The following is a 23934-nucleotide window of genomic DNA, read 5'->3' on the forward strand; positions in this document are numbered from 1 at the left end:
AGGAGGAAAGCTACCTCTCCCCTCATGCCACTCAAGTATGCAACATTCCTATCAGTAACACCTGAAGGCAGGGAGTCTGGAATTTGGGGAGAAACACCTTCCCAAGTTATGATATTCTGACAGAGGACACTGCCATGGTCAGTAAGAGTGACTAAATGCTGAAACAGAGAAAAGTTAAGGTCAGAGTCTTCATTGTTTAAAATATACTCAATGACAGAGTAAAGAATGAGTGGGAGGTAAATGGAAATTAGAGATAGTCACTAGGTTGCTGCACAGTCCAGGCAAGAGCTGATGAGCAACTCCACTACAACAATGAGAGTCACAACAAAGTAGAGAGTAGCCAAGCAATCTTTAAAAGGCAAAAGCAGCATGAATATGAAAGTGATATGAGGCACAAGGAAAAGTGGAAAATTATGTACATTTTCCAGCTGTTAAATTTTAACTCCCCAAATATAAAATAAGTTTTCAAATCCCATATTCAACTATCTAATCCTCATTGGAAAACACATCAGAAAAAAACAGGGGCCTCTGTGGATAGCTTCATATTGTTTACTGAGATAGTAAAATTGTTATTAACCAGACTTTGTAATGTACAGGGTTTTAGAAAACACCACACTGATTCACTAAACCAAAATCTAACCTAAAAGGTCAACTTCCAGAAAAAGAGAGAAGCAATTCTCAAAAAAATACAAAAGATTTTAGAGTGAAATATTTACCATTTTATAGTTGAGTTTCTTTCTGTCTCTCCTTATACTCCTGACCCCACCCCTATAGCCTTCACTATCACCTTAGAGGCTACCATGTGCAAATATAATTTTTTTGGAAGTACTAGAAAATACAGAGATAGGCAAAATACCAACTATAATAGTTCTTAGAGGTGAAATTAAAGTGCCTCATGAGAAAAAGATTCATTGTTTTATTTAGTAACTTTAAAACTTTCTTTCACAAGGAAGAACTAAAAGAAAGGGGACTAAGAATAGAAAGTGGGGAAAAATAATATTTGAAGTATCCACAAAAAATGTGGTTATTGATATATGCATGATGGAGCTTCACTGAAGCAAGAAAGGAATGGCCAGGCTGGAGATGCAGTTCAGTGGTCTAGCAATCGCCTAGCACATGCAAAACCCTGAGAGGAGGGAAGGCAGGAAGGGCCACAAGGAATAAAGGGCCTTCCTCTGCCTGGGCCACTTTGGTGGGACGCCCTCTACCATAAGAAAGTACAAAATGGAATAATCTAAGTTTTCACATGAAAAAGCAGTCTGAAATTAGGTGTGGCCTTTATAAGGCATTTCTTTATAAGGCAGTAAGTCCCATTAGACTGAAAAACTCAAAATAGACTCTGAAGTACATTTCAGTAGATAAAAAGTTCTCTGGAGGTTTTTTACAGCCAAAGTTTATCAGAATAACAAATATTTTTCATTAACACTGTAAGACAAAATAACTGGAGCACTAACATTTTTTTTATGCAGTATTAGCAGGCTTCTCAGCCAATACCAATTCTAAGACATTTATTACCTGCACAAAGGTGAGTGCTGCTTTCTGTAGAAGACACTCAGCATAACAGATTTCAGCATGCATCTCCTCTATTAAAAAATAAATAAAAATACGTTAAGAAAAATCCCAAGTCCACAGTAATTGCCATAGATATTCAGAAAAGATAAATAAATGATCCTAAAAGAGACATAAAAGGAATACATTAACCCATTATTAGTGCTCATTCAGCAACATTCCTCTGGAATGTATGCAAAGTTCAGGGAAGTCATCATTGGCCCCATTCAAACACAACAGGAGTCCACATTTGATGTCCAAAACCCAAACTTGGCTCATACGGAGAACCAATATTTAAGTCTTTAAAAAAAAAAAAAACCACTTTTTTAACTTAACAGTAACATTAAAGCTCAACACAGTTATAAAGTTTGAAAAAAAAACTATATGAAATTTATAAACTCTAACTTCTAAAATATGAAGGTATGATAATCATGACAATGACTAGAAACATTATTAACCTGAAGTGAATGCATCAATTCTCCAGAGCTCTCTGAAAACCCACTCAGGTCAGGGTTCTGCACACAAATCAAACTTGATCTAAAGAGAGTCAGGACTATTCCAGTTTTAGGGTAACTTTATCATTAGATATCCAGCACAAAAACAAGATGCCTTGCAAAAGGGGGTTGTGGAGGCTATGTATGTCCCAGGGATATGTGGAATGCCCCTAAAACACATTCCTTATCTTCTTAAATAATCTATTATACTTGCAGAGATTAGGGAAACAAATCTTGCATGTTTGCTTAAACACAATCAGCAGATTCCTGCCTTCTCTGTGGATTGCAAATCAGTATGTTATTTAAGTACTTGAGTTTGGAGAAAAGGCTTTGCCATGTTCTAGCTATAGAACCTTGTGAAAGCTAGCCTTTCTTTCTCTATTGGTTGCCTCATTTATAAAATCCACTAATAATGTCTCTATTTCACAGGTGAAGGATTAAATGAGGCACTGCACGTAGAGTTCACTATACACAGTAAGCACTTGATAAATGTTAGCTACTTGCACTAAGATTACTGTCTTTGACCAATGTACATTTTGGTAAAAACTTAGAAAGCAGAAAGCATTTTATGACAAGTAAGTGATGGAAAAATAGGGTATATGTCTGTATAATTGTAAATGCTATTGATCAAACTAGATATGTGTCACCTTTTAATTTTACACACACACACACACACACACACACACACACACACAACCCATTGGCTCTTTCATATGAGTTCAACTTCTTGCTGTGCTCATATTCCAAATGTGCAATTTATGAAGAAGTAAATAAGCAACTAAGATCCCCAACAGCACACAGACAGGTCCAAACCCACAACAGGCAGTATTTGGGGACCTATACCTGCCTGTGTGTATACACCCAGCAGGATCAATAATCAGAGCTGCAGTTCTTTAGAACACCTTCCCTAAAACTATGCCTCTTGATTTTTTCAGTGTTTCAGTGGGATAAAAACTGATAACTTTTATTTTTAGAGTCACAAGAATATCCTCTTCCTAGGTAAGTCTATAACACCGTGAGAACTTTCAGGGGCTGTTAATGCTGTGCTAAGGATCAGATTGCTGGTGTGGGGCATGTGCAGAGGGGATCAGCAGGACAAAAGGCATGTAGCAAGAAAAGCCCAGGCCACCTTTGGCTGTAGCATGTGGTGTGCAGTCAAGGAAGAGAGAGCAATGAGGTTGGAAAGGTAAGTAGGAGTTAAACTATGGATGACCTTGACTGTCACAGTCTGCCCTGGATTCAGCAGGTAACCATGAGTCCTTGAAAAGATATGAACAGAAGAGTGAATGGATTATGGTTAGGTTAACAATGGACAAATCAAAGAGCAACATAAAAGATGTAACAAAAAAGCAAAGAGAAAAAGGCATGAGAATTCCAATTCTATATTCCACATGTAAGTATTCTTCATATTATAGCTCACATCCTAGACATTGCATTTAAATATCTCTTTTTAAAGTCAATTTGAAACCCGTTCAGCACAATCCGCCAGCCATGAGAGAAGAGCAGGTGTGTTCCACATTAAGCCCATGAAAAGTTTAATGAAATATACTCACTCCTGCAGACAACCAGACACTCAACGATGTAAATGAAAATTACCAAGAGGGAAAACAAATCACATACTAAAACGACAATGTTTTGACATGCTCTCTTGAACACAAAGTCTGTCTGGGTTGTAGTGACAGCCAAGCTCACTGGGAAGAAAAAAGCAACTTAATTTATACAAGTCTTATTTCTTCCTTTACTGTGGATGATTTACATAGGGCAGTTCTCTGGTTCTCAAAATTAGTATTGGGCACTTATAAATAGGTACTAGTAGAATGCCACTGAATTATAAAACCCTTAGGCCACTGAAGGAAATAAATTCATGGTGCACTGAAATGTTAGCCAAGTACAGCTTTTAGGTATAAAGTCTATATTTCAGAATAGACTATAGTCACAGTCTATACAATTTTTATAATTAGCCAAAGTTTTCTACCTTATTCCAGACTTCCTGAAGTGCACTATCCAAAGAAATTATAAAAGGATAAGAACAGAATAACATCTGTTTTTAAGATGATTAACACAGGAGTGATCCCACATTTTCCTCACCCATTTTTTAGCTACCTACAGAAACAAGTATGGGTATAATAGAGAGAGCTGTGCTACCAGGAAAGGCACATCAGCTTTAAATCCTGCTCTGAAAGGTGGGTGACCTAGACCACCTATCCAATCTCTCCAAACATTAGCTCCTAGTTTAATGAAGAGGTTACATGGAATAGATTGGTTAATGTTTGGCACATAGACAAAGTAGTTTTTAGTGGTTATTATCATATTATTTTTTAATTACTATTTATACTCACATCATGTCATTCTTCCTAAAACTAAGGTTAAAAAAAATCTCCAATATCATTTTCATACTACAAAGAAAGAGGGAAGCAGGGGTCAGTAGAGAAGCCATATAGAGTGTAACAGAACAGGGAATATAAACAGAGTCCTCAGATTCCCTTGGATTTGGGGAGGGGGGCTATTTAATCTTCTATTAATCTTTGTTAGAGGACTGTAGAACTACTAGTGCAAATTTTTATTCTCATGGATACCTGGAGGTCAGTTTCTGGAAGAAAAAAACAAGATGGGTTTCAGGGGTCTAGAGTTGTTAGGTAGCTAGTCAGCCATGAATGGGTGGGCAGAGCTAAGACAAGGAAGGGTAACTGAAAACTACAGGTATAAGCAGCTGGAAGATGGGGACCTAGTATGTTAAAATCTCCTCCAGCCCATAATTACCTCCCCTCAAGCAAAACCATTGTTTCAAGATCAGTTCACACCCAACCAGGGATCCTGAAACCTCCCTTGTCACAACTATCACAGCCGCCAATCATCTTGGCAATTGAACATCAAGACCCTCACAAGAAAGCTTGCTGATGGCTATTCAAGGGTAATAAACAATTCAGGAGACAGGAAACAGAGGCAAAAACAGGGGGACTCTATTTCCTTAAAATCCCCAACTCTGAGCATCATGCCATCCTCCCATGGATACAGTCCATCTAGTCCTATGCTGTCAGGGAAAAAAAAAATCCAAAGGTAGACCTGGGTGGGACTCTGGAAACTTTCAAAACCCCCTCTGCCACTAAAACTGGAGAGCAGGAAGGGCACAATCTCTCTCTCTTCTCTGAAAGGACCCATCTCTCCCTTAATAGTATCCCCCTTTCTTCTTTCCTATCCCCTCTAATAAACTCATGACTATTATTCTGAATGACAAGTTTGAAATCTTTCTGGCCTAATTTCAAGAAAAGAGGGGGTCTCTGCACCGCCTTAGTTTCACAGTAGGTATCTGCCCTGTAACAGAATGACCAATGAAATTCCATTTTGTTGGAGAGGCAACATCACACTCTCTTAGAACAAGTCCTGAAGATGTGATATGCATCAATCCTCTCTGGTGATCAACACTTGAAACTCACACCATGCAAATGTTCCCAAGTTCTCCAATGTCCATAATGAGTTGATGACACTTGTCTAAAAAAATGAACACTTCATGATAAAACACACTCAACAATGTGTGCGACGTAAACTTGACCATGAGGAATGCCTCTGATGGTTTTCAAAACTGCTCTTGCTTTTAATCAGCCACAAAGATTTCAAGTATTTTGTGTTACTTCCTCCAGACAGCAAGTCGGACAATGACAATGCAGGAACAGATTCCTTTGAAATGACAGAAGTTTCTGAAGGACATATTTTTAATTCTGCAGGGTTACCTGCACACTCTTTTCTGGTAAACCATCCTCACTAGGGTAAAACATCAATCAAACAACTGGAAACTTCTGCCCTGATCTCAGGAGGAACATCAAGTAACCGACAACAGGTTTCCTTTCTTCCCATCCATCTGCTCAGGACGCTGTGGGCATTCCTAGATTCCTGAACATTCCTAACTACCTATCCACCAACAGAATACCTATGATACTGTGAAGTATGAACACTTTTTAAAAGTTATCAAAATTACTTTGACCTTGGAAAAAATTCTTAATAACAGAGAAAACTGAAACTCTCATTAAGTGGAAAGTAAGAATATAAGTGTCTTAAGTTTTTAGAGGAAAAAAATTGCAATACCTGTAAATTTTTATAATTTCAAACCCTTAGAACTAGTATTATGATCTAGATATGAAATGTTTCCCAAAAGCTCATGTGTGAGACAATGCAAGAAAGTTAGAGGTGAAATGGTTGGGTTATGAGAGCCTTAAACTAATCAGTATGTTGATCCACTGATAGGGATTAACTAGGTAGTAACTGAAGGCAGGTAGGGTATGGCTAGAGGCGTGGGTGGGTCATTGGGGGCTTAGCCTTGGGGTTTATATTATATTTTGTCTTGGTGAGGGGAGCTCTCTCTTTTTGCTTCCTGGTACCAAGTTCCCAGCTGCTTTCCTCAGCTACACTTCTCTGCCATGATGTTCTGTCTCAAACTGAGGCCAGGAGAAATGGAGTAAACCATCTATGGACAGAGACCTCTGAAACTATGAGCCCCAAATAAACTTCTCCTCCTCTAATTGTTTTGTCAGTCTTTTGGTCATAGCAGTGAAAAAAATGACTAAAACAACTTGTAATCCCATTTGTAGGAATTTATCCTATGAAATATTTTTTAAATGTGTGAAGACACATGTACAAGGGTTTTAGAACATCATTATTTGCAACAATGAAAAACTAAAAATTATATGACTGTTCTTTAATAGAGAAAAAGCAACTAAATTTTGTATATCCATCATATGCAATACTACATAGGTGTAGAATGAAGCATATTTATATAACCTGGGAAAACATAACATTATAGAATGACATGCATTACATGATTCCATGTTTGCAAAAGGTGAACACCACATAAACAACCACCAAAACCCTATGGGTTTCTTATATGTTTGTACATAGAAAAGTCTGCAAGGCTTTAAATTCACCATTAGCAATGGTTACTTCAGGAGGGTGAGCACAATGGGGAAGATAAAAGATTCCATTTACTTTCTACACTTCAGTATTGAATTTTATGAACATGACTGCCTTTTAATTTTTAAAAGAAAATAAAAATTAATCTTTTAAATTACTCATACCTTCACTCAGCTGTTCCAATGATCCTCGAGAAAGAAGACTTGAAAAAGATTCTACAACTGTGCATTTTTTCCTATATCTACATTGAGTAAATAGATAGGGAGATAGGAAATACAAAGAAAAAATAAAAACAAATCAGGCTGTGTTCTTTTTCATTTGACATTCATTTCAACAGTCACACCAAAGAGTCACCAAGCTGCAACTCTAAACCCTCACTTCTGCAGGGAAAAGGCCACCCTTTTCCATCAACTGCACACCTAGCTCCTAGCACAGGGCTAGCAACCCACAGACAGTCATCCCATATTTACACCCCACATGTGGGACAAACCCATACACACTGAATACTAAACCTGCTAGGGGCCTTCCCTTATCTCTATGGCTATGTCACCAGTGGAGTTAAAGTGCACTATTTGAAAGTGCTCTTCATTTGAGGGGCTCACAACATAATTATATAAAGATGTCAATTTACCCATGTTAAAATTTACTAACACTAATAATAGCTTTTACTATGTTATTCCTAAACATACAGAGGAAAGCTCAAAATACATTTAAAAATCTATCTTATTTTGACCAATCCAAAAGTACCCAACATAAGTTCTTCTTATATGAACAAAATAATCCTGTTGGAATTTGCAGCATCCCACATAAAACAAGCTCCTTGCTTGACTTGGCACAGCATACAGTACTCAAATCTCACCCACTTCAGGAGACACCTGAGAGATGCTGGCTGTTAACCTCACTGAAATCCTCAAATCTTCTCTTTAGCTGAGGCCCTAAACTATCAAGAAGAAAAGTCTGGGAACCACATTATTCCTGGTAGGAATTGTTAAACTCTATTATATAAAATTGGATGAGGCCAAGAAGTTTTGAAGCTGAAGTCCTTTTCTGTATCTGGCCAACCTTAACCAGAGTTCTCAGGCAAATAGGACTCAGTTTATCACACAGGATCAGGGTTTGGGGGTCAGATCTCAAGTATTTAACTCTTCAGTCATACTTTTGGCAGGTTTGTAAAGCGTCCTTCATGGCAGAAATGCCTTTTTGGATGTCCTGTTGTTCAAAGGTCATGACAGCCTGCAACACCACAATGGTACTGTAGCCCAAGGCATGGTACATACTCTCCTTAGCCCTAAAAAGAACACAGGGAATTAGTACAATTCAATTAAATAAAAAAACAATCTAGGCTTTTTTGATACTAATCACAAGAAATCCTACCAAAGCATGCCCTGACTTCCACAATAATAACATCTAGTCTTTCACCATAATCACTGAAATATTACAGCCTGTGAGAGGTGGGTGCTTAAGAACTTTACTGCCAAGAATTTTCCAAATTAAAACCACACAGGCAGGACAAAATGTTCTAGGAGAAGAAGCTCAAGTGGACAACATGCCTTTCTCTGCTTCAGCACAAGGGGGCAGCCTGCTGATTCATTTCCCAGAAAAGGTTTCAGAGCAAACAACATTTTCTAGTTAAACAAGGTGCAATGTGCTGCCTTAAGATTTAAAATAAGTGCTAAAAATAAAGACTATTGGAAATATATTTTGTGACAAAGAGATTTCATTTTGGGTGATGGGGGTTACAAGGGATTGAACTCAGGGGCACTTGACCACGGAGCTATATCCCCAGCCCTAGTTTCTGTTTTATTTAGAGACAGGGTCTCACTGAGTTGCTTAGCACTTAATTTTTGCTGGGGCTGGCTTTGAACTCTGTTCTCCTGTCTCAGCCTCCTGAGCCACTGGGATTACAAGCATGCACCACCACGCCTGACCTCAATGTTTTTTGAAAGAGGAAGACTCATTTAAAATCATTCCCTTTCATCTACAGCCAGAGATCAAGAAGAAGCAAGATTTGGGGCAATTGGGGGGCAGTAGGTCAGCCCCAAAAGGGCCTGAGCAAAATAAATCTCAAATCCTGTATCTGATCTAATTGCATTATCTGAGATTCCTAATTAAAGTTCTTAATAATTTTAGTTATTAAGTTATCAATGGTTGCTTCAGGAATCTAAGAATGTTCATTAGTTCTACTGTGGAACAGACATCTCAATTTCCTGAATGTAAAAGCATTACTATCTCTTCTCAAAACTTCTGATGTTAGTTATTTATGATATTAAAAATACCAACACATATCCAAGTGCAGTGTAGCACATCTGTAATCCCACTAGTGTGGGAAGCTAAAGCAGGAGGATTAAGAGTTCAAGGCCAGCCTCAGCAACTTAGCAAGGTCTCAAGAAACTTAGCAAGACCCTGTCTCAAAATAAAAAATAAAAAGGGCTGGGGATATGTCCCAGTAGTTAAGCACCCCCAGTACCAAAAGAAAAAAAAAGCAATGCATATGCCTGGGGATGTGGCTCAGTGGTGAAGGGCTTGCTAAGATAGCAAGGCCCTGGGTTCATTCCCAGCATAGCCAAAACAACAACAAAAAACCAATGCACAGTTTTGTTTTTAATTTAAATATTAAGGCTCAATAGCCTGCTACTATATGAAACAAATACAAGCCACACTAATTTTTTTTCCTTCCCCCATGGAAATAAATAGTTTAAACAATTCTTTGGTAATTTGCAGTTTGTCCTAAACAGTGAGGCCACTGGTTGTTCAAAAGAACTACAAGGGGACTGGGGTTATGGCTCAGCAGTAGAGTGCTCGCCTTGCACATGCAAGACTCTGCGTTTGATCCTCAACACCACATAAAAATAAATGAATAAAATAAAGATATTGTATCCAACTACAACTAAAAAAATAAATATTAAAAAAAAAAGAACTACAAGGAATAAGAGCAGCCAGAAGTTATTCACTAACTGTGCCTTCAAACCTATTATTTTTCTAACTGAATGTTCTTCCAAGAAGGAAAAAACAAGGTTCAAGCGGGGGAGTATTTTTAACAATGACGCATGCATAAATATCATGGACTATAAAACTTGACTGGATACAAGATTATATTATAACCAGCTGGGTGTCAATGGAAGAAGGGGGGAAAAAAAGACTTGTTTGAATAAAAAAATAAAAAAGATAGGTAGGTAGGCTGAGAAAGGAGACAGAGGAGAATTAAAGAAGGAAAGACAAGAAGACTACAAAAGGAGGTAGAGGGCCAGAACACAGAAAGAGAAGTCTAAAGCACCTAGAAGGGTGGAGGAGGGAAGAACACTGGCAAGGCAGAGGTGGAGACAAGAACTGGAGGCAATCCTGACAATTTTCCTTAGCCTGTGGTCTCAACATTTATCTTATCATTTCTTCTTAACTTCTGAGATGCTAATTGGCGAATCATGATTTGAAAAATTAAGGGTACTGTTAATTAAAATATTAAATTACTCAACTTGGTTAATCACATATATAGGGAATCCCAGTAATATTATCTTGAAATTTAACATTGAGATTAGCATATTCTAGTTCTTTGCCTCATTTCAAATGAATCTTTTTCTAATTATATTTAAAAGAAACATCCATGTAAATATTTCACTGAATAAAACAAAATTGAAGTCCTACAAAACTACATAACATGATAATATTTGAGCCAAATATGGAAATTAAAATATATGAAATAATCAGAAATTTTCTAATGATAAAATTTAAAAAGACATATTTCTTAACTAAATTTTAAAACTGACATACAATAAGGGGTCTCAACCAAATAGGCTTATAAATATTTAGGTAGGAACACATAAATTAACCTACATGACATTAAAGAAATGGATAAAACAACGTTTCATCTAAAAATAAATTACCCTGGACGAAGCAATTCTAAGGCATCTGTAAATCTGTTACTTAGAAATAAATTCAATGCCACTGCACATTCTTCTAGGCCACTCTTGAGATCCACTTTGGTTGATGATGAACTAAAGATCAAGAAAAAAAATACAAAGAATTTTTATCAGTTTTATTATTAGCACACTTTCCCAGGGAATGCATATGAACTTTGGAGACAGAGGGCAGACTGAAATTCTAACTCTTCAACTGACTAGTGTAGGGGCAAAGGGAACACTCCCTGTGTCCTCTTGTAAATGATTTTTAGGGGAGATGAATCAAAGAACAGAGAATAGCCTGAGACAAAGTTCTTCTGGGTTCTGAGTATGGTGTCCTTCTTTTCTGCTAGTTAATCCTCCTTGACTAATGAGGTTATTGGGAATGGTGGATGCCATAGCAATTGCATTCTTTCTAGAAGAAGGAGGGACAGAGTGGGAGAAGGTTAGAGAGACCCTGGTTCTGAGTCTGCTGCTTTCATTCAAAGTATCCAGCATGTCAAATTGCCACACTTTGGAATACTGTTTTCTGAGTCCCAAAACTAACTTTGTCTGTTACATCCCTGAGTCTCAACTTTTTTATGTGTAAAATGGGAAACACCAACCTACTTGATAGGCTGTCTTAAGGATGATATTAGTTGACAAATAATGACAGAGTAGGCACACACACACAAAAAAAAAAACCTGACAATTCACTTGGACCTACAAAAGTTCAATGAGTAACTAGAAGCAGGATTAAAAAAAAACTTGGCATCTTTGCCTCCATTTTTGCATCTATCTCCTTTACTCTGAGTCTCTTTGGATTCCAGAAACAACAGATCTTATCAATAAACACAGTGTGATGAGTGGAAATTCCCCTGCCACCCCCCAACCAGGAAACAGTAGCTTTCTTACAGGTTCTGACAACCACCACCTACCCACCCGCCAATCCTATACCAACCAGAACACAGTTTGACCAAGACTGCTTGACTGCACATACTTCTGACTCCACTTAACTATATAATATAGAAGCTGGTGTCAGTTTTCTTGAAGACAGGGCTAAGGGTACTGGTCCCCTTATCTTCCTGATATGGCTATCCTAATTCCTGAGCTGGGAGTGGTGGCACACACCAATAATCCCAGCAATTTGGGAGTCTGAGACAGGAAGATTGCAAGTTCAAGATCACCCTCAGCAAATTAGCAAAGCCCTCAGCAATTTAGTTAAACCCTGTTTCAAAATAAAAAATAAAAAGGACTAGGAATGTAGCTCAGTGGTTGCCCCTGGGTTAAATTCCTGATCCTGCCTTCCCTTCCCTTCCTTCTTTTCTTTCTTTCAGTATTGGCAATCAGAGCTCCCAGGGGAGCTGCATCACTGAGCCCAGTCTTGTCTTTTTTTTTTTTTTTTTTTTTAAGACAAGGTCTCACTAAATTGCTTAGAGCCTCACTAAATCACTGAGGCAAGCCTTGAACTTGCAATCCTCCTGCTTCAGCCTCCTAAACCACTGTGATTATAGGCATATACTGATCCCAGCTAATGATTCCTTCTTGTTATTCACGTCTCACCTAATACACCACCAACAGAGAGTGGCTTGGCTAAGCCCACCCCATACTCCAGTTTTCCTTCTGTATCACTTAGTCCAGGATCTTGTGAATGTAGTATTTGTGGACATAAGATGCAAGTGCAAGGAGACTGTTTTAGTCATTTCTGCATCATCAGTGTCTTTGGTGGTACCTAGAACATGCTCAGTAAATATACTTGAGTGGGTAGGTTCCTGTTCTGGGTAGAAATGAAAAACCTCCTCATACTTAGAGCTTAAAGCACCTTCCTCCTGGGGCAAAGCAGAAAGGAGACCAGCCCTTGATGGAGGGGTAGCTGAAGAGCTAAGAATTGATGTGCCCTTAAGTTTCCAGGGAATGAGAGGATGAAATTACACTATGGTGTTCACAAGTCTCTCACAGCAAGATTTTTTAAAAGAAAGTTATTTGACTCTCTCATAACAGTCCACCAAACCGTGTCAGTGTTACCTTCTGAATGTACCTTGGATTTATTCGCTTGCATCTCTATCACACAGTCCAAGTTAGCTCCTATGTTGCCTAGTGGCTGCAGAATTATTTTCTCCCCATCACCTACCCCTACTGCCCCATCAAATGTTTACCTAGAATTCATTCAATGAATACTTATGAAGTACGTGCCAGGTACTCAGCACTGGCAATACAGCAATGAACAAGACACAGTGAATCCTGGCTCTCTGGGAAAAAGGAAGGCAGACTTACATAAGCAGACCAATAACTAAGATCATCTCAAATTGGGATACGTAGTTTGGCATAGAACCTAGTTTAGAGAATGGTGTGTGTGTGTGTGTGTGTGTGTGTGTGTGTGTGTGTGTGTGTGTGAGAGAGAGAGAGAGAGAGAGAGAGAGAGAGAGAGAGAGAGAGAGAGAGAGAAGGAGAGAGAAAGAGAGAAAGAGTGAGTCACAGAAGGCTCTCCAAGAAGGCAACATCCATATGCTGTACAATGGAATCAGCCATGGGAATATTTAAGTTAGAAATAGAGAAAGGATTCTAAACAGAAAATGTAGAGAGTAAGATCAAGAACAGGAGAAAATGAGTGCATAAAAGACAAAAGCCAGAAACAACAGAGGCAGCGAGAATGGACTGTATTCTAAGAACCAAAGAACATGCATTGCCTCAGAAATCTCTACTCCTTTTCTAATCAACCCTTCCCTTTAACTACTAGGGTTTCTAGTTTTACTTCTCCCTTATCTCTTCATCTTACTCATACCATTTCTCTATAAGGTTACAACTCATCCTTTATCATTTGTCACAAGGAAATGGGCTCCCTGCAAAAAACAACAACAACAACAACAACACCTCTGCATCTCAGCTGGCCTCTGTCATCTGTCATCTGGAAGGACACATTATACCTGTCCCGGCTTAGATAGATTAAAAACCAGATCACTACCTCCAAACACAGTAAACACAGCCCCTCTAAGTAGTGATTAGGAGACTCACCTGGAATCAATACACCCTGCCCCTGCAAACACACACAACACTAGTGGTACCATGTGTTCATTAACCAGGACTCCTCTCAACATCTCTTAGGAATACATTTTCCTCTCCATATGTACTGCCATCACCTGAATTGAGATGTGTGTCACTTCATTACTGAATTCTAAATACCTGCCTGCTTTGATTTCATGGTCCTCAAAATTCATCATGCATTAGACTCACCTGGAGAATTTACTAAAATATACTACTGAGTCCTTCCCCAAAAATTTCTGCTCAGTAGACCTGAGTTGGACAGGTTTTCAGATGATATTAATCCTGCTTTGATTCATACTGGATTCCACTCTCAGACTTCCTAAAGCAGATATTTATGATACTACCTCCTTAGATTAAATTACCAAAAATAGCTACCACACCTGCCATGTTAAGTTCAAACTCTTCTGGCTTCTAGGCCTGAGAAATCTGGCCCCACCTCACCTGTCCAACCAGACTGGAGCAATGAGCATGGCTATTTAAAAACAGCCCAGTATCTTGCAAGAGGCTCATCAACAGGGCATCATCCTCAAGCCTGGGATGATGGAATAAAAAACTTCCTGGACTGGAAATCTAACCCACATGGCTAGCTTTTCCTACTAATTTGTCATTATTGCTAGTAATGACATTATTGCCATTTTTTTTATCTACATGACCTTCAGAGAGCTGCTTAGCCTCCCTGGGTCTCTTGCTTCATCTTGGAAATATCCAATTGCTCTCCCATTTCACAACTTGTGTAAGAGAAACAAAGGCAATGGCTATTAGAAGTGTGCTTTGTGGACTTTCAAGCCCTACATGAATTAACAACCATGCATAATTTTCTAAAAGCTATGGATGCTCAACCCATATGCTCAAATTCCAGCCCTGTTAGAGTCCAGCTCAGATGCCCTTCTTAATATATATCTTCAATAAGGTGAAGATCCTTTCTTCCTATTTCTAAGATACGTTAATTTAAAGTTAAATGAGTCTTAGTCTTGTCTTTTATAAAACAGACAAAAACCAAACATAATATAAAATAATATAAAATAATATAATAATATAAAATCTAAGACTACACTAGTATTATCTCTTATAGTCCAATACCACTTCTTCCTTTATTAATGACTTAATAAACTCCATTGAAAAGAACTACATTTATTATAGTGGACAAGGATCAATTCTGGAATCAGATCATTTTATTCATTTCATGACTTCAACCCTAACTATGTATGGCCATGGCAAGTCACTTTTCTTCCCTAAAACTCAGTTTCCTTAAGTAAGATGGATCTAGTAAAAGTACCCACCTCACAGGTTATGTTATTAATACAGATAATGTGCTCAGTGTCTGACACATAGAAGTCCTCAAGTATTGCCAAGCTAATGCTAACATTAATTTATAAGTAACCAAATGGCCTTCAATAACTCCAAATGGCCAAGTACATAACAGTTGAAGAAATTAGTAATAAATATCTGTTCATTCATGTTATCAATTGTACAATACCAGACAATTTAGCAATGATTGGAGTGGGGAAAGAATATGCAATATAGAAGGAAGAATGAATAAAATAAGTTCAGAATAGCTAAAGCAAAGTTTTGTAAAGAGTTTTTCTTATGAGAACCTTATTAGCAATAAAGACAAATGAAGTAGGAAAAGCTAGCCATGTGGGTTAATATTCTCTATAGGGTAGTCAGCATGTCTGAATTTTATTATTTATGAAGATTTGAGAATGTGGGTGTATTTGGGGAGAGAACTATTATGGATCAGGGGAGCAAGGAGGGAGCAGAGAGCATATGAGAATGCTGGATTCTTTGCTAAGCGTATCCAGAGAAAGTTCCTACTTTCCTCAGGGTTCAAGATTCACCTTTGCCTCAAAAGTCACAAAGATTCAGCATAACATACTGTTCAGCTGAAACTATAGCTGTAGATAAGCAGATTATGGACTCCTAATGACATTTCTAATTATTTATCTAGATATTTTGTCTCTACCCTCTGAAAATTCACAACTTATACTGACATGTTGTGTGGGAAGAGAATTAGTGAATTTTCCTCCTCCTCTTTCCAAATTATTTGAAATCTGTTCATATTACTTTTATAATGAAAAACTGATTTGTAAAATTTTAAAACATAAAAGTAATGTCTCAAAGGAAAACAAAAAGTCTTATCACTACCATTTCCCAGCTCTGTAACCTTGAACAACCTCACCTTATCTAAGTTTCCTTGTCACTAAGATGGAGCCAAGACTGTTCTTTATACTTTATGAGGTAGTGTGAAAATCAGGTAAGCTTATGAAAATAAAAGCACAAGCATTTATATGTACTGAGGCATTACTACAATTCTCCAGGAGTGTCACACTACCCAACCCTATTTGGTAAATACCACATACATACACACATGTTTGTGACCTGACAAAATTTTTCTATACTTTACCTAATGACCTGCTTTCTTCATATCTTATTAAAAAGACCTGCTGATTAAAAGTGAAAGAAGCAATTTTTGTGATTTTTATTAAAAAAACAAAACTCTCAAAACCAATATACAATAATTATGTACATCTGAATACTTCTAAATTATTCCTTACATTTTCATTTGCAAAGGCAATTATTTAAAATGACTGCATACTCACTAAATAAATATTAACATTTTAGAACTTTTCAAAAGTAATTCTAATGTGAACTTATTTTGAATCCATTCCTATGTAATTAAGGCTCAATCCTAATTAGTTTTTCAACTAAGGATATATGAGCATCATAAATCATAAATTTTACAGAAGCTACTGCAGAAGCTTTCAGCTGTGGTAGAGAATAATAATTGGGTTTGAGGAAATGCTACACAAAATATGAGATGCCCTTCCTATGCCCAGAGGAAAGGACAACCCTTATCTATGAAGACACAAGGACACAGAAGAAATCTGAACAAACACGCCTTGCTAAATCCTTCAGCACATAACTATTAAGAATACTCAGGGTTGGGGATATAGCTCAAGTGGTAGAGTGCTTGCCTCATGTGCACAAGGCCCTGAGTTCAATCCCCAGCACCACCAAAAAAGAAAAAAAAAAAAACCTCTCAGGATTCCCATTCCTATGGATCTTCCTTTCCTTATAAAGACTCTCATGTCATATTAAAAAAAAAAAAAATTAAGTAAATCTGTAAGTTTTCTTCTTGTCAACCTGTCTTTTGTTATGAGAAGGCAAATGGGTTTCTGAAAGGTGTGTTGCCCAGAAATGAGAAAATTGAGTGACAAGTTGCAATTCGTCCACTGCTGGCTATAGAACCAAGGATATGTACCTTTACATCAAGGGCACCTTGGGTATGTACCTTTACATTTTAATAAATGACAAACTGAAGCCTCACACTACTTTGAAAGTGTCTTTTTAGCTGCTCCACAATGTGTTTATAAGTGCTTGCTTTTATTGGTGCATTAGAAGGCCTATTGATTAAAAGCCATCGTGGGAATTTTCATTATTTGTGGTTTTTTTGGGTTTTTTTTTTTTTGCAAACATTGATCCTATAATGGAAACACCTCAAAGCTATTATATTTCATCTTCACTTCTTCCTTTACATCTATCTTTTAACTCCTTCTCTGACCACTTCCCAACTCAGAGACATGCACAGATTTATTTATTTAAAACAAATCCAGCAAGAAAGATAACTTTCCTTCAATCTTGGTTGTCTCCTACCACACAACTTCTCTGTGTAGTTTGGATCTTAAATGCCCCCCACCCCAAGACCCATGTGTTAAAGGACTGGTTCCCAGGGAGATGCTGCTGGGAAGAGGTAGAGCCTAGTGAGAATCTGTAGGTAATTAAGGGTGCCTTTTAAGGGGATTGTGAGAATTTCAGCTCCCTCCTCACTCTCTTTTGCTGCCTGATCTTTTCTCTTTATAAGTTTATTATCCCAAGTATTTGTTTTAGCAATTATAAACAAGAGCTTCAAAAAACAATTGACATCTAGGATAAGGTTGTAGCCCAGTGGTAGAGCACTTGCCTAGCATGTATGAGAAACTGGGTTTGATTCTCAGCACCACATATATATAAAGAAAGAAAGAAAGAAAAGAAAAGAAAAGAAAGAAAGAAAGAAAGAAAGAAAGAAAGAAAGAAAGAAAGAAAGAAAGAAAGAAAGAAAGAAAGAAAGAAAGAAAGAAAGAAAGAAAGAAAGAAAGAAAGAAAGGTAGGTCCATTAACAACTTAAAAAAAAAAAAGTTGACATCTTCAGCTGCTACAGGCTGGCACTGTCCCAACTTTCTAAATTCCGTCCAAGATAAAGGTATCTGATAAACTGACTACAAAATGCAAAGGACACTTTTCAGCCTAAACCCATGCAGAATTCACTGCTGACAAGATTCCAGAACTCACCCCTCCAACAAATTCCTTGCCTGTCCTACAGCAACTATCTCTGTAGCTCCTGCTTGAACTCTTCATTCCCTCAGCAATCCTTTACTGTCTGTGTCTTATAGTTCCTTCCTCCACCCAGTCCCTTCTTTTTTGTTTTGCTTTCTCTTAATAGCATTTGCAGTTCATGATTCCCAGTCTACAGATCCAGCACAGTGCTTTCTGTGCAAAGTCTAACTCTTATCCATTACTGCCTTAAGTAATTTTTATTTTTTTTTTTTTACTACAGCTTTCAAACTCAGTGTTATCAATGGTGATACAGTACTTACCTAGGAAACTATCCAAAAGATTGGAAGAAAACTATGAGAGAGAAAATTTTATTTCTGGGGGAAAAACAAACAGATTTCCCTGGGGACATATAGAATAAAAAAGTAATGTGGGAGGCTGGGGATATAGCTCAGTTGGTAGAGTGCTTGCCTTGCACGCACAAGTTCCTAGGTTTGATCCACTGCACCACACACACAAAAAAGTAATGTAGGGGGGCTGGGGTTGTGGCTCAGTGGTAGCACACTCGCCTTGCATGTGTGAGGCATTGTGTTCAATCCTTAGCACCATCTACAACTAAAAAAAAATTTTTTTAAAGTAATGTTGGAAATGAATGCCTTAAAGACATTTATTATTCTCAAACTTTTTTTCCCACTTTTCAACACCTTTCACATATTAAGAGAAATTGTTGCCCAGGCACAGTGGTGTCCACCTATAATACCAGCTACTTGGGAGGCTGAGGCAGGAGGATCAATATCTAGTGAGAATTTATCTCAAAATAGAATAAAATAAAAAGGGCTGGGGATGTAGCTTAATGGTAGAGCACTTGCCTCGTATGCATAAGGCATTGGGTTCAATCCCCAGTAATAGAGGGAAAAGAAAAAAAGACAAATTGCCAAATCCAGGAGTATAATAAACACCCTGGAAGACACCTGAAATTTCAAATGCTAAAGACCTGCTGTATAATTTTAAAAGTTTAATAAACCTGAAAGAAAGGAAGGATGAAAATCTTTTTTTCATGGTACTAAAACTGCTTTACAGTTTCCTTAATAACTCATAAAGAAACAACCTACATGTTCAATAGGTTGAAAGGAAACAGTAATGAGCAATTAAATATTATATAAAAATATCTAATGGAAAGGTAAAATATCATGATATTTAAGTTTAAAAGGTAGACAATTTAACAATATATTTAATAAGATATCAATTTAAAAATTTAAAATTTCTATATATGAAAAGAAAAAAAGTTTCAATTGTATATTTTATATTCCATTCTATTCTTTGTGCTTTCTATAGCTCCTAAATTTTCTACAATAGACACACTTTTAAATCAAAGTTACAAGAAAATGTTAAAGAGAAAAATTATTGTAAAACAATATTCAGTAAAACATTTATAATAATTAAATGTTAGTGTAGATGAGCCAGAAAGGGGGTGGGGCACAAAAAAAATCGAGTAGCAGCTGTAAAGAGACTCACTCTTTACAGTGATTGACCCAAGGCACCAGTCTTCTACCAGGTTCCAGAAAGAAGCCCAACACAAGTCTCCCAAGTATAAAATTGAGGGTAGCTGCCCTCAATTTAAAGAGCTCAGTATATGACTTCCCCCAATTGGGCAATAATTGTATAAAGCACTGGCCCAAAAATGTGTGGCCAAGGTCCACACCAATGAAAATTCCCATTCTCCTATCCCAACAAGAGGTCAAAATGTAATAATTTCTGTGCATGTCAGTCCCTAGCCAATTTGCCTGTCCACCAGAGACACTTTGTCTATTCTTTACCTTGTAATAAACCTGCCCTACACACTATCTGTCTCTGCATCATTGTATACTTTTGCATTTGTACCAGGATAACTGCTATCTTAGACAATTATACCCAAGGATTGAGACTAAACCACAACACTCCAATTAACTCTCAACTTCTGGTAATGTTATAATTATATCAAGAAGCATATGGCTAAGAAAGACTGGAATGAAATACAGCAAAGTCTGATAGTCTATTATAGTGGCTGCAATTATAGTTGATGTTTCTCATTTCCTCCACCTTTCCCAATTTTGGCAATGTGGTTATATTATTTTACAATAAAAAATAATCATTAAAATTTTGAAAGATTAAAAAAAGAAAAAAAACTCAAAAGGGAGTTGTGCCCCCAGAAGTTGGATTTAGTTTTTTGGCTTTTCTAAAACACTGAGTCGGGGCTGGGGATGTGGCTCAAGCAGTAACGGGCTTGCCTGGTATGCGTGCGGCCCAGGTTCGATCCTCAGCACCACATACCAACAAAGATGTTGTGTCCGCTGAAAACTAAAAAATAAATGTTAAAAAAAAAATAAAAAAAAATAAAACACTGAGTCATTCAACAGTTACATATCCTCTTCTCTAATTTGTAAAATGGCACAGTAATTACCTAAGACCCTCCCAACCTCACTGGTTTGTTGAACACAAGGCACTTCGGGAATATTAGAATTATATTATCTAAAGGTTAGACTATTTCTTCCCTGATCCCCCAAGAATGCCCACACACTCTTCTAACCTGCTCGAACTTGATGTTCCAAGCTGTCTGGATGCCCGTTTGGTATCATATGATGCAAAGTGAAAGCTATTTGTTGCCATATCTGCTTGAGGAGACCTGTGAATTTAAAAAGGCAGAGTGAGTTTTTATTTTTTTGTCCTATGAGAAAAGTCTATAAGAATTCAAGTTCACAATGTAAGCCTTTCAATTATTTTGTACATACCACTTCCATTCTCATCACTTTCTGAAAATGTAGTAACACAAATCTACTGCCATGCATTGAATATTCCTGAAATATGGCCCCAACAGACTGATCTTATTTTTTAATTTATTCTAATGCACAAAAGATAAATTGAAATCTCATAGCTTTCTACTCAAGACCGCACTGTATCTTGTACATACCCTCCTAAATCTTTTCCCAAGTAAATCTACTCATTATATTTTTAATAAACTGTCTAATTTCCCATTCTATATATACCATAGCAAGCTGAAGGAACACACAGGTGAAGACCAATCAAAATCTTAAACTTTATTGATCAAAATCTTAAACTTTATTTAGTTGTATCTATAGGTACCCTGTAGATACAACTAGGGGTCAGGTCCACTCAGAGAAGGAAACTTAACAGAAAGTTTCAGAATAAGCCCTGTCCTGTATTATAACTGATGCCAATCTTTTTCAGCTTCCACTCACCTAATAGCACACATTCCAATAAGAAGAACTACAGTTATCAACAAAAGGGGCAGAAAAAAGGACTACTGACTGTGTTAACTTTATGGAATCTTTTTTTTAATTTTAAGATATAAAATGCCCTCAGTAAAAGTGGAGTATGATTATAACCCACCTTTCACATTTTCCAATTCCCTATAATATTTTATATTTGATATAAATCTTATCCTAGACATATCAAATTCCCTAAATTTTATACATCAGTCAAGGAAAGTCAAGGTTCTTCTTAAAAGGGTAGTTGTATGTGGGGTCAGGGAGGGAAGAAAAATCCACAGATGAAGGTAAATGTAGTTTGAAGGCTTATTCTCCAACACAAAAACTTTTCACTAATAGAAAACAGAGAGCATGTATATAAGTAAGACTGTAGATGATTTTGATCTGGACTGTTTCCCCCAAGGCTCCTTTGTTGAAGATTTGGTCTATGATGCAGCAATGTTCAGAGGCAGGCTTTAGGGAAGTGACTGGATCATGAGAACTCTGACTTCATCAATGGATTAATCCATCAATGGATTCATAGCTGAATGGATTATTTGGAAGGTAGAGAGAACTATGGCAGGACCTTGTTGAAGAAAATGGGTCCTTGGGGTATGCCCTTGGGGACTATTATCTTGTCCTTGGCCCTTCTCTCTTTCTCTCTCTCCTTCCTGGCCTCCAAGAGGGGAGCTATGCTCTGCCACAGCCTTCCACCATGATGTACTCCCTCACCACAGGCCTAGAAACAATGACATCAGCTGACCATGAACTGAAACCTCTGAAACTGTAAACCAAAATAAACCCTCCCCCTTTGTCTTTCACAAGTATCATCTCACAGTGACAAGAAGCTAATTCAAGCAAAGGCTGGAACTCTGCAGCACAAACACGACTCACAGGAGAAGCCTCCAGGAGAGTCACAGACATATGGCTATCCGTGCTGAATATGCCAGAATTACTCTATCCGTCTCAGTCACTGTGTGGACTTAGTTTTCATTCTTATGTTCCTCAAACAGGACTCTCAACAAACAAGCAAAGTACAGGCATTTATCTCCACAGATGCACTAATGTACTGCAACTCATTGTGGTGCAGCACCTGCTTCTAAAGCTATACCCTCTGCAGGTCAGTCAGGTGCACCTGGATGGGCCACTCACATTCAGCACACTCACAGTATGTTTAGATACAGATCTAATTCATTCATTTAAACTACAGTATGGTATTTTATCAAGAACCTATTTTCCCATTTTATTTTTTATAAGAAATGTTTCAGACAGAGAAAATGAAGAACATGCAGTATATCTGGAATCCATTTTTGTATACACTGTGAGCTAAATTTAACCCTCCTCCAGATAGACTATTAATAACTAATCCTTCAGCTTCCTGTTAGATTAGAAAGAAGACAAAAGTCAGACTGCAAGTCCTCTCAAAGAGCACTGCCTGACAGGCTCACCCAGGGAATATTTTGTTCTCTAAGGGATTTACCTCTGACTTGCTATTTACATTAAGAATTATACTCTGTAAAATGAGATGTTAACTTACAGATAATTTTGGTCTGGTAGATATGCAAATAATCTCTGTCTGAGGGGGTTATAGTTTTATTGCTATGACAGACACAAACCAATTTGGGATCTAACAAATCTTATTCCAATGCTTTCTCTTCAGATGCCCAAATATTCTTAGAACCAGTTTGACAATCTTGATGATTTCCTCAAATCTTTCCATGTGTTGATTTTGTAATTATTATTCTTTGACATGCTGTGTTATTCTGTACTTGCTGACACAGAGCAAGTTCCCATGCGTAAGCAAGACAGTTTCTGGGTATTCTCTTATTCCGCACCTGTCACAGTTTTCATTATCATGGCTCTCTGATAATTGTAAGCCAATGGGAGCAAGCCCTCTACTTTATTAAATAAGCTTTTTGGAGGAATGAGACCATTACTATGAAACCTTCACTTTTTTTTAGTTGTTTACTTATTTGTTGTTGCTTTTTATTATTTTTTCTTATTTTCATTCTTATGAATTTTAGAATCAGTGACTGTAAGTTATGTTATTGGGGAATTCTGCAGGGAATTGTTGTCGTACAAGATTGCTTCTTCATATTGCTATCAACACATACTGCTGTGATTGAACATGGTTTGAACCCTATGATTACAGGCTCAATCCCGAGGTAGCACTGTGGGATGTTTCGGAAATTTTTGAGAGGTGGGATCTAATGGGAGGTCCTTAGGTCAAGGGGGATGTAAAATAGTTCAACTGCAACCCTGTGAGCTCTCACAAGACCACTGTTATCAAAGGAGAAAGCCTCACCTGCTGGTACTCTGTCTCTGCTCCTGTCAGGATGTGACTGCTCAACCTTTCAGAAGCTCCCACCACAATGTGCTGCCCAGCTGCTACCCTCACCACAGATCAAACCAATGGGCCCTCACCTATCTGATCTTGGACTTTGAACCTACACAACTATGAACTAAATACACTTTCATTTGACTCAATTACTTTGTTGAAGTAACATAAAGCTAACATTA

At 37.5% G+C, this 23934-nt stretch overlaps 1 protein-coding gene across 9 annotated transcripts in view; it reads right to left on the reverse strand.

Moving 5' to 3' along the window:
* Positions 1–23934, reverse strand: part of Ttc39b (tetratricopeptide repeat domain 39B) — a 127045-nt gene that overhangs the window by 34957 nt on the left and 68154 nt on the right. For all 9 annotated transcript variants that reach the window (XM_078047651.1, XM_078047654.1, XM_078047660.1 and 6 more), the window contains 5 exons: positions 20736–20831; positions 10823–10933; positions 8101–8232; positions 7109–7185; positions 1516–1583 (listed from right to left, as the gene is read on the reverse strand). In XM_078047651.1, the coding sequence (XP_077903777.1) occupies positions 1516–1583; positions 7109–7185; positions 8101–8232; positions 10823–10933; positions 20736–20831 (484 nt within the window). The remainder of the gene's footprint in view (positions 1–1515; positions 1584–7108; positions 7186–8100; positions 8233–10822; positions 10934–20735; positions 20832–23934) is intronic.

The sequence above is a fragment of the Ictidomys tridecemlineatus genome, chromosome 4 (assembly GCF_052094955.1).
Source record: "Ictidomys tridecemlineatus isolate mIctTri1 chromosome 4, mIctTri1.hap1, whole genome shotgun sequence".
NCBI classification, from domain to species: Eukaryota; Metazoa; Chordata; class Mammalia; order Rodentia; family Sciuridae; genus Ictidomys; species Ictidomys tridecemlineatus.